Raw genomic sequence first — 13,216 nt, 5'->3', positions numbered from 1 at the left:
GTGGGGATGGGAGATTATTAAGGCCAAAGATTAATTGATGGCAATAAAAGATTCATGTTCCTGGCAAAGTTCATTAAAATCTTCAAAGGTTTTTTTTCTTCCTCTTTCAGAGCGGGTCAGAGAGATAGTTGAGGAGGGCATCACAGAGAGCGAGAGAAAGCGCCGGAGCTGTGACCTGCCATAAAACGTCTGAATGTGTTATTATTATGATGTGTGTGCCTGGGTGGGCAACCTTATTATAATGCGACAGTACCTACTGAGATTTATGCTCATTGTCAAATCTGCTTTGTGGTTGTATTAACACTGATTAATGACGTAAGATGCATACTTGCTGTTCATCATTAAGCAGGACATGTTGAGCGTTTTTGTTCAAATGTTTTTTTACAAATCTCTTAAGTCTCTCAAATCCATGGGCGGTACGTAGCAGCCATTTAATAAACAAACAGTAATTAGCTCCTCTCATGGGTCTCCATTACATTTCTCAGCGGCCAAACTCTTTCATTGCAATTAACTACAGCTCGTGTCTTCCCCCAGAGGTGGAGATGTATGGGTGAGGGATAGAGTGTCGGAGAAAGGACAAGAGAGAAATAATAAGAAACTAATAACAAGACAGAAGGACAGAAGTGTTTATTTTATAGCGAGCTACAATTAACTTGCTAACAGCTAACATTTCACATCACTATTTTGTATAGGTATCATGTTACTGATCAACTTCACCTCTAGTGCTGAAATAATCATAAACATACTGATATACGATGTTCTTAGCTAGCCAAAGGCCTTTTGTTAGCATGTCAGCCATCGGTTGCACATTGTGCCGCTGGTAGTTTTCCCCTCCTGCCGATCTAGTTTTAAGATTATGACGCGCTACACTCTATAGCAGGGGTCAGAAACAGGTGACTTTTTCTTTGCTCCGCCCCGATGCGCGCGCACACACCGGCATCGGAGCTCTGCAGCGCACGAGACGGAGAGCCGAGAAGTGTTAACGTGACACGTAGAGACAGAATGACATGCTGCTGGTTAGATACGATCAATAACAGACGTTTAGTTTAATTCAATTCAATTCAGTTTATTTGTATAGCCCAATTTCACAAATTACAAATTTGTCTCGGAGTGCTTTACAATCTGTACACATAGACATCCCTGCCCCAAAACCTCACATCGGACCAGGAAAAACTCCCAAATAACCCTTCAGGGGGAAAAAAAGGGAAGAAACCTGGAGGAGAGCAACAGAGGAGGATCCCTCTCCAGGATGGACAGATGCAATAGATGTAATGTGTACAGAAGGACAGATTTAGAGTTAAAATACATTCAATGAATATGACAGAGTGTATGAATAGTTCATAGTAGGCATATTCCACGATGGAGACCTCCACGATCCATCAGGCAGATGGCGGTGGGGAGGAGGAGTGGGCGGAGTCTCAACAGTGGGCGGAGTCTCAACAGGACAGTGGCGTAGTCATGAGCAGGAATTCCACGACCCAGACCTCGACGATCCATCAGGCAGATAGGATCTATGCCGTCTCATAGGGTCCGATGACCCCATGAGACGTGAAGTCAAAAGGACTCCGGGGAGAAAGCAGAGTTAGTAAGGTGTGATTGAGAGATGAAAATTCATCCTTAAGGAGAGAAAAAAGAGGAGATAGGTACTCAGTGCATCCTAAAACGTCCCCCGGCAGCTATAAGCCTATAGCAGCATATCAAGGGGCTGGACCAGGGCAAACCTGATTCAGCCCTAACTATAAGCTCTGTCAAAGAGGAAGGTCTTAAGTCTACTCTTAAACGAGGTGACTGTGTCTGCCTCCCGGACTGAAATTGGAAGCTGGTTACATAAAAGAGGAGCTTGATAACTAAAGGCTCTGGCCCCCATCCTACTTTTTAAGACTCTAGGAACTACAAGTAGTCCCGCATTTAGTGAGCGTAGCTCTCTAGTGGGGCAATATGGTATTACAAGCTCCTTAAGATATGATGGTGCATCACCAATCAAGACTTTGTAGGTTAAGAGAAGAATTTTAAAAGTGATTCTTGATTTTACTGGGAGCCAGTGCAGAGCAGCTAGTGCAGGAGTGATGTGATCTCTTTTCTTAGTTTTAGTGAGAACACGAGCTGCAGCATTCTGGATCAACTGGAGGGACCTAAGAGATTTATTAGAGCAGCCTGATAATAAGGAGTTGCAGTAATCCAGTCTCAAGTAACGAACGTGAACCAATTTTTCTGCATCTTTTTGAGACAAGATGTGCCTGATTTTTGAAATATTACGTAGATGAAAGAATGCAGTCCTTGAGATTTGCTTTACGTGGGAGTTAAAGGACAAGTCCCGATCAAAGATAACGCCAAGATTCTTTAGAGTGGTGTTGGATGCCAGGGCAATGCCATCTACAGAATCCACATCACCAGATAATTGATCTCTGAGGTGCTCAGGGCCGATTAAAATTACTTCGGTTTTGTCTGAGTTTAACATCAAGAAGTTGCAGGTCATCCATGTTTTTATGTCTTTAAGACATGCTTGAATTTTACAGAGTTGGTTGCTCTCCTCTGGTTTTATCGATAAATATAGTTGAGTATCATCTGCATAACAATGAAAGTTTATGGAGTGTTTCCTGATAATATTGCCCAAAGGAAGCATGTATAAGGTAAATAAAATTGGTCCAAGCACAGAACCTTGTGGAACTCCGTGATTAACGTTGGTGGTTATCGAGGCGTCATCGTTTACAAATACAAATTGAGATCGATCTGATAAATAGGATTTAAACCAAATTAGTGCCGTGCCTGAAATGCCAATCGACTGCTCCAGTCTTTGTAATAGGATGTCATGGTCAATGGTGTCGAATGCAGCACTAAGGTCTAACAAGACCAGCACAGAGAGGAGTCCTTTATCTGCTGCCATTAAGAGGTCATTTGTAATTTTCACCAGTGCCGTCTCGGTGCTGTGGTGTTTTCTAAATCCTGATTGAAATTTCTCAAATAAACTATTATGATGTAGAAAGTCGCACAACTGATTTGCGACCACTTTCTCAAGGATCTTGGAGAGGAAGGGGAGGTTAGAGATCGGTCTGTAGTTAGCCAACACCTCTGGATCCAGAGTGGGCTTCTTCAGGAGAGGTTTAATAACAGCCACCTTGAAGGAGTGTGGTACGTGGCCTGTTAGCAGAGACACATTGATAATATCTAATAGAGAGCCGCCAATTAAAGGCAAAACGTCTTTAAGCAGCCTCGTCGGGATGGGGTCCAAGAGACAGGTAGATGTGTTAGAAGTAGAAACCGTTGGAGATAATTGGTCACGGTTGATGGGAGAAAAGCCCTCCAAATATACACCAGGGCATACAGCGGTTTCCAAGGCCATTCCACTTGAGGACAGATTGGCACTGGTTATGGGCAAGAGAATATTAATCTTGTCCCTAATAGTTAAAATCTTTTCATTAAAGAAGTTCATAAAGTCATTACCACTAAGGTTTATAGGAATGCTCGGCTCCACAGAGCTGTGACTCTCTGTCAGCCTGGCTACAGTGCTGAAGAGAAACCTGGGGTTGTTTTCTTTTTTTCTATTACTGATGAGTAATAGGCTGCTCTGGCATTACGGAGGGCCTTCTTATATGTTTTAAGACTATCTCGCCAAACTAAACGGGATTCTTCGAGATTAGTTGAACGCCATATGCGTTCAAGCTTTCGTGACGTTTGCTTTAGTTTGCGGGTCTGAGGGTTATACCAGGGAGCAAACCTCCTCTTCCTCACTGTCTTCTTCTTCAGAGGGGCTATCGAGTCCAGTGTCATTCTCAAAGAGCCTGTGGCACTGTCAACAAGATGATCAATCTGGGACGGACTAAAGTTAGACCAGGAGTCCTCTGTTATATTGAGACGTGGTATCGAATCAAATACAGAAGGAATCGCTTCTTTAAATTTAGCTACAGCACTGTCAGTTAGACATCTGGTGTAGAAACTTTTGACTAACGGAGTACACTCCGGTAGTATAAATTCAAAAGTTATGAGGTTGTGGTCTGACAGAAGAGGATTCTGTGGGAAGACGTTCAAATGCTCAATGTCAACGCCATAAGTAAGAACAAGATCAAGCGTGTGTAATAAAAGAACACAGACGTGCTCTTTAAGAAAAGGACCTGACATTACTGCTGCTGTCATCTGGCGCGATAGAGACAATTACAGGGTGGCGGGCGGAGATTATTTTTTTTCTCAACTCAAAATTGTCTGGGAGCCATATGCCGTCACCGGAAGAGCCATATATGGCTCGCGAGCCATAGGGTCTCGAGTCCGACCCCTGCTCTATAGTGTCTCTATAGTTGTGGCTTTTAAACTGTGAGCAGTTACTCAAGCCATATTGGCCAGCACGTATAACTGATTGAATGCTGCTGAGCAAAACAGCTTTCCACCCCAATTTTTTCTCACTTCTGTTGGTCGAAAGGCAATTCACATTTTTCTGTGTCAATTATGTGCACGATCCACGGATGTTGCATGGAGAATTTAGATCCAAATCATACATTTATGGAGAAGAGATGGCATGGACCACAGTGCCGCTGGCCACTCCATTAATACGTTATGTGTGCTGTCCGATGCCCGCCTCTCTCTGGGTCGAGTCAGCTATCAACGTGAGTTACCAAGAACGTAACAAAGCCAAAATCATTCACCCTGTGCCCTCATGCAAACATAAGAGTGCCAAGCCAGAAGAGCCACAGTAAGATGTTTAATGCAGGTTGATTACCCTTGGAGCTCTTTGAATAATATCACTTTTAACTGCTTAAAAAGAAGAGTGACCTATTGCTATCATAATGGTTTTGGTTTATTGTCATGGACTGGAAATGTACAGAAGGATCAATTTCTAATTTGTTGGGACAGGCTGTTCAGTCCAAAAGCTGTGTTAAGGTGCGTTCACACCAAAAGTGATGCGATTTTTCGCGTCGCCCAAAACGCGTGAGTTTACTCGCTCGACCATTTGCCGTATTCACACCATAAGCGTGTGTTCATAACATTATTGTCCGTCTTGTTCTGATTCCACAGCGGCGGGACAGCGATGACGCGCGGAGCAACTCAAGAGCTGATTGGCCCGAGTTGCGAGATGACCGCCGCAAAGTTGAAATAGTTCAACTAGGGGCGAAAAATGCGTTGCTGAAAACGCGCCGCTGTAAACGCGTCGCCCACACTGCGTCGCCCCAAACGCCCCGCCCGGAAAAATATTGCATCTATCGCAGCCACACGTGTCTGTACGTTGACTTTTCATGGGATTCGGTCGCGCGAAAAAAATAGTTTTGCTTTTGGTGTGAACGCAACTTTAAAGAGTGTTATCCTTGCAGCAGATGAGATAGCAGTGTAGTGCATTGTGGGAACTTTTTGAACAGGGACCATGCTGTTGCGAACAGGGCATTGCAGCATCCATTATCACTGCTACAACATGGCCCCAGTGTCACCACAACAGTAACACCCAGGAGATGAACTGAGCCCCATGTGCTCTCAGTGACGGAAACGATGTGAATTCTAACCCTTGTCACCACTTGTCTCTCTCCAGGTCACTCCAGGACTTATCCAAGCAGACGGATCTGCCTTACGGTACAGTGCTGGACTCTGCAGTGTACGACCAGGTGCGCTCCAAATCTATGAACCCCTTCGAGAGAGATCCCATGTACTCCCAGATGTGGCGGATGATTAACCGCACCGGAGGAGGAGATACAAATGTTGAGGAGTCCAAAGAAGGCATCCGCAAGGTAGGTGTTTACCTTTTTAATGAGTTGGCACGCCGCTGACACGTGTAAAATCACAGTGGTTAGTGAAACAATCATCGGAATCGAATGACTACTGTGATGTGTTCTGCATACGGTTGCAGTTGCAGAATGGCGGCATCAACAAAGCAATTCATTACTCTAAGCAAAGAGTTTTTATATTAAGCCGTCACTTGTCAACATGTAACCTTGTCAACACACTTGATTTGGTCCTATTGTAAAAAAAACAAGTTGAGTGGAGAAATGACATGAGTCTCGGAGGTTGTCACCACAGGTTTTAAAGTGTTTAATTCAACTTGTATTTTTAAATGATCTACAGTAGTATATATCTTTTAGACACTGTTGTCCTTCAAGTTATGGTTAACCAATCACACAAAGCCTCTTTTCTGCAATGAATCCAGTGAGGCAGGGCTCTAGCCCTTTGTTTTGCCCTAGGCGAGATTGAGTTTTGTTAATTTATTACAGACTCAAAGTTAGGATTAAATTAACTCCATAAACTGTGCAAAACACTCTTAAGCACCTGTAAGGACATTTAAGCAAATTATGACCCTCTATACCCTAACTATACCCTCTACAAACAAAAGTGCTTTTATGGATACTATACGTACCAATACAAAATTAAAAGATTGAAGTTCTTAGTAGTTATATCCCCATCTCAAATAATAGAAGATGAACAGTTGTTTCTGGCATTTCTATTCACCTTCAAAATTGACACAGAATTACAATTTGACTCGTCTGGACTTCCTAATGGCAAATTCGTTGACGGTATCAAATGATATTTTACTTGAGACCTCTTGGTTGATGCTCATCAGCCCATTGAGACATTCCTCTCATCGTTGACCTCAGGTGGGTATTACGTCATTTTAATTTAGAGAAGCTTCTTTAAGCAGAAGCTACTGTCACAGGTAATGTGACGGCAATTCTTAGGGCCACCCACATATTTGGAAAAAATATAAATAAAAAGATCGCACCGACCTGGGTTCGATCTCTTTCACACAAAATGAGACTCGTGGTCTATGCGCTGCGCCACCAGATATTACTTCCAGACCAAGTAATTTAGAGCCCTCACGTAACTAACGTAACGTAACATAACATAACGCAACCGCCCCAAATTAGGAAAATATCGACAATAACCATCAATTCAATCTAAAAATCAGGTTGACAAGTAAACGTGTGGCTGAAGGGCCGCCCTAGGATGATCATGATTCATAAACATGTTTTAATATGCTTGTTATTCTAACTATGATTAATAGGAAGTAGGTCTAAGGGCGACACTCGAGGGCGCCCCCAACTCATTTGTCGCCCTAGGCAGCCGCCTAGTTCGCCTATAGCAATCGCCGGCCCTGCAGTCAGGGGATGGAGGATGACATGTTAGTTCTAACTTCAATCTGCTTTTTTCTTGACTTTGATCCCTCCTCAACAACTCCATGCATCCTTTTGACTTGAGAGCATCGCTGCTAGCATTATGCTGAATGTCCAGACCAATCATGAAAACAAGTCATGTGACAAAGGCACGGTCATTGAATCCCGTAGTTATAGGAAATAGCTGTTAAATAAATACAAATAATGTCACATTGCTTTGCACTTGTACAGATATCATGAATGTGTTCTTCAAAAGAAGCACCCAGCACACTTAGTTGTTCAGCTCTTGTGTCCTGAAATTAGCCTTCTTGCTATCTTCTTTTATTCTTCTTAGTCTTTTACAAAACTCACACAAAATGTAAACACGATTGTGATAAAATGTGTATATTTAAAATGTTAATTAGTAGCCTAAAATAAGCAGAGGGTACAAAGGCCGTACTGGGGTAGACACCCACAGGATGACTGACACCTAAAGCTATTTATGGACTTTTAATGTGTTCCATTTACTGGTGTTATGTTGACAGGTCCAGTTTCCCATGGAGATCAAATATATTTACATCCGTAAATTGACTATTCTCGTGGTATACAGTACATCTCATTGTACACAGCTTTATTTATGTACAGCTCACACAGCCCAGTCAGGCCGTCAGTCTTGAAATGGGATCAATCTAAACGCCGTTAAAGAAACACGGACAACGCACACATGGTAAAATACTTAATTCCCTCGGTGATTACCCGCCATCATAGATATCTGACTGCTGCATCTCATTTGCGTACCCCACGCTTTCTGTTTGCATTGCCCTTCTCTCCAGTGAGGGTCTCACTCAATCCCTCCTCCCGCTAGAATATATTAGACTTCAACTGAAGCCAGCGTTGGGAGCGTTGGAAGTGTTGGGAGGAGTGATTAAAGTGACGGGTGGTATTTTCTCAATGATGTGATAAATGCAGCATTTAAGCACACCGCGAATAACACTCACTCACATGCCTTGCTCGTTGGCAGAGGTGTTTATTGAGCGTATATAACTAATTAGTAGCATGTTCGGTATGCCAATTCAGGAATCTGTTGTTGACTCCAACTATTAGGAAGTCAGAATATTATATACATTCATCAAATCATTTCTGTTTGAGTCCTGTATACAAATATGTATTTTTTTTTAATGCAGGGCTCACGGAATTTGTACATACTGTATTTTAAAATTCACATTTATGAATAGTCGCCATGGAGTGACATTTTGTGAACTTGCACTTAAATAGTATCCATGAGTTTTTAAAATATTGTCAATTTCTCAATCACTTTTTTTAACGATCACATTGCTTTAAGTTTATAAAAAATCCTAAAATATTGCCACTTTGACACATTCATATTGGTGAATAAAGCTTGGTCTCTATCACAGAGCCGCATAGAAGGATGATGTCACGAGGTGAAACCATCTTAGAAAAGGTATTTGTGGCAATATATGAGATACGAGTGTGTCTGTGTGTGTTTATGATATTTACCACCACTGTTGATACAGTATGCCAGGCCAACAAGACCAAAATCAAACTGTGTAGTTTTACACTGATTGTACAAGGAGTGGTGCCAGAAATCAGTTCCCCCCTGTGTGTACATCCATGAAGCCACAGAGCAGCTAAAAGGTGGCCGTGGTATCACTACAGCAACAGCAGTTTCCAGGGGATCAGCTCAGCCTCCAGCGCAGCTTTAAAAGAGGATTTGATGGCAAATCAACCCAGGTTTATCAAGCTGATGGTGAACTCGTAGACGTATACGGGATGACAGTAGACAGAGCTGCATGATTGGCTGGTCGTAACAAGGATGGAGAGAGGATTTGCTTTTCATGGGCACATTCTACGTGACAGAGGTGACACCTCCAGTGTTGCACTGCATTGTCTTTGAAAAATCTCTGCGCTACGATCATTCCGTGTTCAGAACTTTACAGCCCTCCCTATATTCCGTTCTCTTTATACGTCTCCTCTCTGTCAGTCTCTTATGCATCCACATTGTGTTAAAGGCTACAGGGTGCACTCTAGTGGTGCACTGATGTCCGTCCCCTTCTCACAAGTTGATGTGTTCTGCAGTGGCAACATCAGTGACACTGTTGCCATGTTTGACTGCATGTTTAAACCTCCCTTGGAATTCTAGTCATTTGTATTAAATTATTCCCAAACACATTACTATAAAGGAAAACATGACATCAAATGACTTAGTCGAATACCTGTTTTCTCTTTCTCTTCGTCCTCGCAGAGAAAATTGCTAAAATGTGATTTTACATTGAAGCTCGTCTCAAAGGAGGTGTCGAAGTCTAAAATAAATGATAGCTTTTTTTCAGCCGCTTTTCATAAGGTCTGCTAAAAGGAGATTTAGGAACTAAGCCTGGCTTCTCCTGTAAAACACTTAACAGCTATAGTAGACAATTACCGATGAAATCCTTTCGGTGAAGACTTTCGACTTGTACTAATTTCTTTACGAACCGACAAATATATTTAGAAACCGTAATAACAGAATACCTGGAATGGAAATGTCAAGTCTGAGTCTGTTCGGAAGGCCATGATGGATTAAAGATCCGTCAGGATCTTTTGTTCACTGGCTCCATTTGATTTATGTGTATGTGTTTGTCTTCTTCCATCCCGTCCTTTTGCTTTATTTGATTCCTGCGGGGTTAAGAACTTAATATATTTTTTCCCCTCAGTGTCATGCTCTCTCTCTCTCTCTCTCTCTCTCTCTGTCATTTTCTTCATGCCACTCTCCCTCTACCTCCCTCAATCTTTCTCTCAGGCATTTTCTCTTTCACAATAAACCTTTTACTCCTCTCTGTGACTGGTGTTTCCGGTGCTTTATGGATTTTCTTCCTTTTCAGTTTCGATCTCCTGCAGCAGAATAATATTACATGTCACAACGGGTCAGTGTCTCAGCTATCGCTGGTATCACTCACACACAAAAAAAAACGACGCACGTGCACACACAGATGCACACAAACACAACACATGGGTCCATAAGCAGCATGCACATTTACTGACGTGCATTCCTTCCGAAGCAGTGATACAAACGTGCACACGCAAAGCCGGCTGCAGGGGGAAGCTTGTCACATGTGTGTGCGTCTCTCCCGTTTCAGTCAATGATCAAGGCGTTCAATAAACTGAGGTGTTGCACCTGACTTGATATCTCATTAACTCGGTGTCACATATATATTAAAGACGCTGTGCTGTGCGCGCCGTGGGTCGCTGTTTGATATAATGGCCTCTTCGTTTAAGGCGGTGCTTTACTTGTGCTCTTTTTGATTCATTCTTCCATGGTCTCAAGAGGGGGTCTTTTTTTTGGGTGTGTGTGTGTGTGTGTGTGCGTGTGTGTGTGTGTGTGTGTGTCCTGACAGCTCAGCATTTGACTGTTGTGCTGGCTTGTAAAGGTAATAACTCAAATCTCAAATTAATTATCAATTACTCACTCTCTTAATTACTTTACCCCCCCCCCCCCCCCATTGTAAATTACTGACACAGCCCATGATGGGACCGTCTAATAATATAAGGTAACATATATTGGTCCTGAAGAGGGAAAGTAATAGTGATAGTGGAACATGGTGACTTCCTCAGCAAAAATGCATTTAAATATGAAATGTTAAGCAAGCAGCCAGTGTGGTCACACGGTTTTGTTCTGTGCATTATGTGATGTTCATGTTTTTGACACAAGCCCAGAGCTGTATTCCTTGGATGGTGGTTTGATTTTAGCAACAGGAGACTGTAGTTTCTCTAATATATGGAGTGGCTCTTAAGTCCTCTCAATGTCGCACACGCATATTTAGAAGCGTGGCATGCACACACACATACAGTATACACAAACACAACACACACTCAGAAACATCCAATAAAACCCACATATATGACAGTGCAGAAACACAGATACACACACACACACACACCTGACTCAGCTGATCTAAGTGTCCCAGTGTGGCTGTATGACAGCTCCTCTCTGTCAGGCCTCAAGAGACTCTAATGACTGCTGAGTGATTTTAGAGTTGAGTAAATTGCCGGCTTGAGTGATTTTCTGTCCGAGTGACTTTCTGCTGCACTACGGGAAGGGTCCACTTTAGAAAATGCGTCTTTTCCCACATGTCCTTGCACTATAGTTTGCCATTACCCCCCAAGTCTCATATTGATGGCAGTGTCTTGAATAAAAAAACACTGTATTAAGACCTTTACTGCAACGTTAACTCAAATCAAGGACACGAGTCAAGAAGGTATGAAAAAAGGTTATTAACAAAGTCTGATAGTACTTTGACGGGTAAATCAGTCAATGTACTATTCCTCCCACTTAACCCTGAATTGATCAGCTTTGAACTTCTTTTTTTCATTCCCGTTTTTCACCCGTGCAGATAGCAGCCAATCATGGCTGAGGAACAGGATGAGGAAGAGAGGGTAGGCTCATGCCTCATGCATATGTACATGTACGGATTATACTGTACGGAGGGCATTCGCCTCAGCTGAAGCTCTTTTGCATTTCTGCTGCCATTTGCAGAACTCCCTTTTTTTTTTTTTCAACCACAAAAATAGTAATACCTATTTCTTTGATTTTAATTTATAATTTGTTTTGGTGCATTACCATGCTGAAATGGATCTGACCCACTCAGTTGATAAGGCCACGCCTATCAACCGAAGCACACAGTGTTTATTCATGCTGTATTATCCCATGAAAGTTAATGGATACATCCTCAAGGCATGTGCTTGTGCTGCTTTTCTAACTCGTGACCTTTCTGTCAAATGGATTTAACTTGTCTTGCCGCTGGAGGTTTCCTGATACTACGCCTCAAGCATATTATTGATGATGGAATATGTATTCACTTCTTACACAAATGCTCAACTCCATCCTGGAACAAGCCCATTACTTAATATCCCCCTATCACCATCTGTCTCCAGAAATTATGATAAAATATACCATCATTTGTTCACATCTGCTACATATATCTTGATTCTGGAAGTAAGGCGCTGTATAATGCAAGCCTATGAGCTCCCCCCAACTTACCATAATTAGTTCAGTGATGACAATGAAGGCTGATTCCTAAGATAGAGCTATCCGCTCGATGGTGCTGATGGTAAATCAACCAAGAACCGGTTTGGATCCTTCCGCCTTGGAAGAGGCCATCACACTCCAGAGGGTGATTGAGATGGAGCAGGGAGAGAAGAAGGGAGGGGAGGAAGGTGATATCGGTGCTAGGGGAGCGGGAAGGGGAAAATTGGGAGATTTACAAAGGTGGAAAGAGAAAGATGAGGGTCTAAAAAAAGGACTGGAGATGTAAGTAGATGGGAAAGGAAGAAGAGCAACGGAGAGGGTAAGGATGGAGGGATAGATGGCGGCACAGGGACCTAGACAATATGTAGGAAAGGAGGCTTGAGGGAAGGGATTGGAGAAATAGAGGAGATTAACGAGAACATGTGCAGAGACGGAGGAGGTGGGTGGATTTTGAACACCATGTTTTATTAATACATACATTCTTTATTTTCCTGTTTTTTAATGGAGCCCTGGGCGCATTAATCAGTGGGGCTAAACGCCATCAGAAAGGGAAAAAACACTCAATCAAACATGAGAGAGACAGAGAGAGGGGCAGGATTTGTTTGACTACAAATGATGCTTCACTGACAATGAAAAATTAAGTGGCCCGGGTCATATTTCCCCTCACAGTAAAACGTAATTACTCGTAGCTTTGAATTATTATTTGGACTTAAGAGATAGGATGAGAAAGGGGGAAAATAAGAAGAAATAATGGACAGAAGGAAGGAGAATAATGACTAATACAGGAAGTAGTTACGGCGATGAAGGGAGGCAGATAGAAGAGCGAGGAAAAGAAAGAAGGGTAATAGGAAGGCTGGTGAGAATGATGGCATACTGTGAGGGAGTGAAGGAGCGATGGTTGCAATGTCAACACGACACAGAGCGGGTAAGCTTTAGGAAGACGGCACTGGAGTCACACTGGAGTCACACATGTGTCGGTGTGCTCCTAACCTCGAGAGGCCTCTCCAACCACTGCTTACCCCCTCAAAGCACAGAGATTGTGTCAGTGTCACGGTCCTTTAAGGACCTCCTGCCAACCGACCATTGGTCAGGGAGTTGCCAAGGTTACCGAGCAGGGAGGCTCAGCTGTGTTCGA

General features: G+C 42.8%; 1 protein-coding gene across 1 annotated transcript in view; it reads left to right on the top strand.

Annotated features, from left to right (window-relative positions):
• The window catches only part of grid2 (glutamate receptor, ionotropic, delta 2), a 470,134-nt gene that overhangs the window by 406,647 nt on the left and 50,271 nt on the right, over positions 1-13,216 (top strand). The window contains exon 13 of the mRNA XM_056418710.1: positions 5,510-5,705. Within this exon, the coding sequence (XP_056274685.1) occupies positions 5,510-5,705 (196 nt within the window). The remainder of the gene's footprint in view (positions 1-5,509; positions 5,706-13,216) is intronic.

This window comes from Pseudoliparis swirei, chromosome 7 (genome assembly GCF_029220125.1).
Source record: "Pseudoliparis swirei isolate HS2019 ecotype Mariana Trench chromosome 7, NWPU_hadal_v1, whole genome shotgun sequence".
NCBI classification, from domain to species: domain Eukaryota; kingdom Metazoa; phylum Chordata; class Actinopteri; order Perciformes; family Liparidae; genus Pseudoliparis; species Pseudoliparis swirei.
The sequence above is the reverse complement of the archived record's forward strand: the minus strand, read 5'-3'. Positions and strand labels throughout refer to the sequence as shown.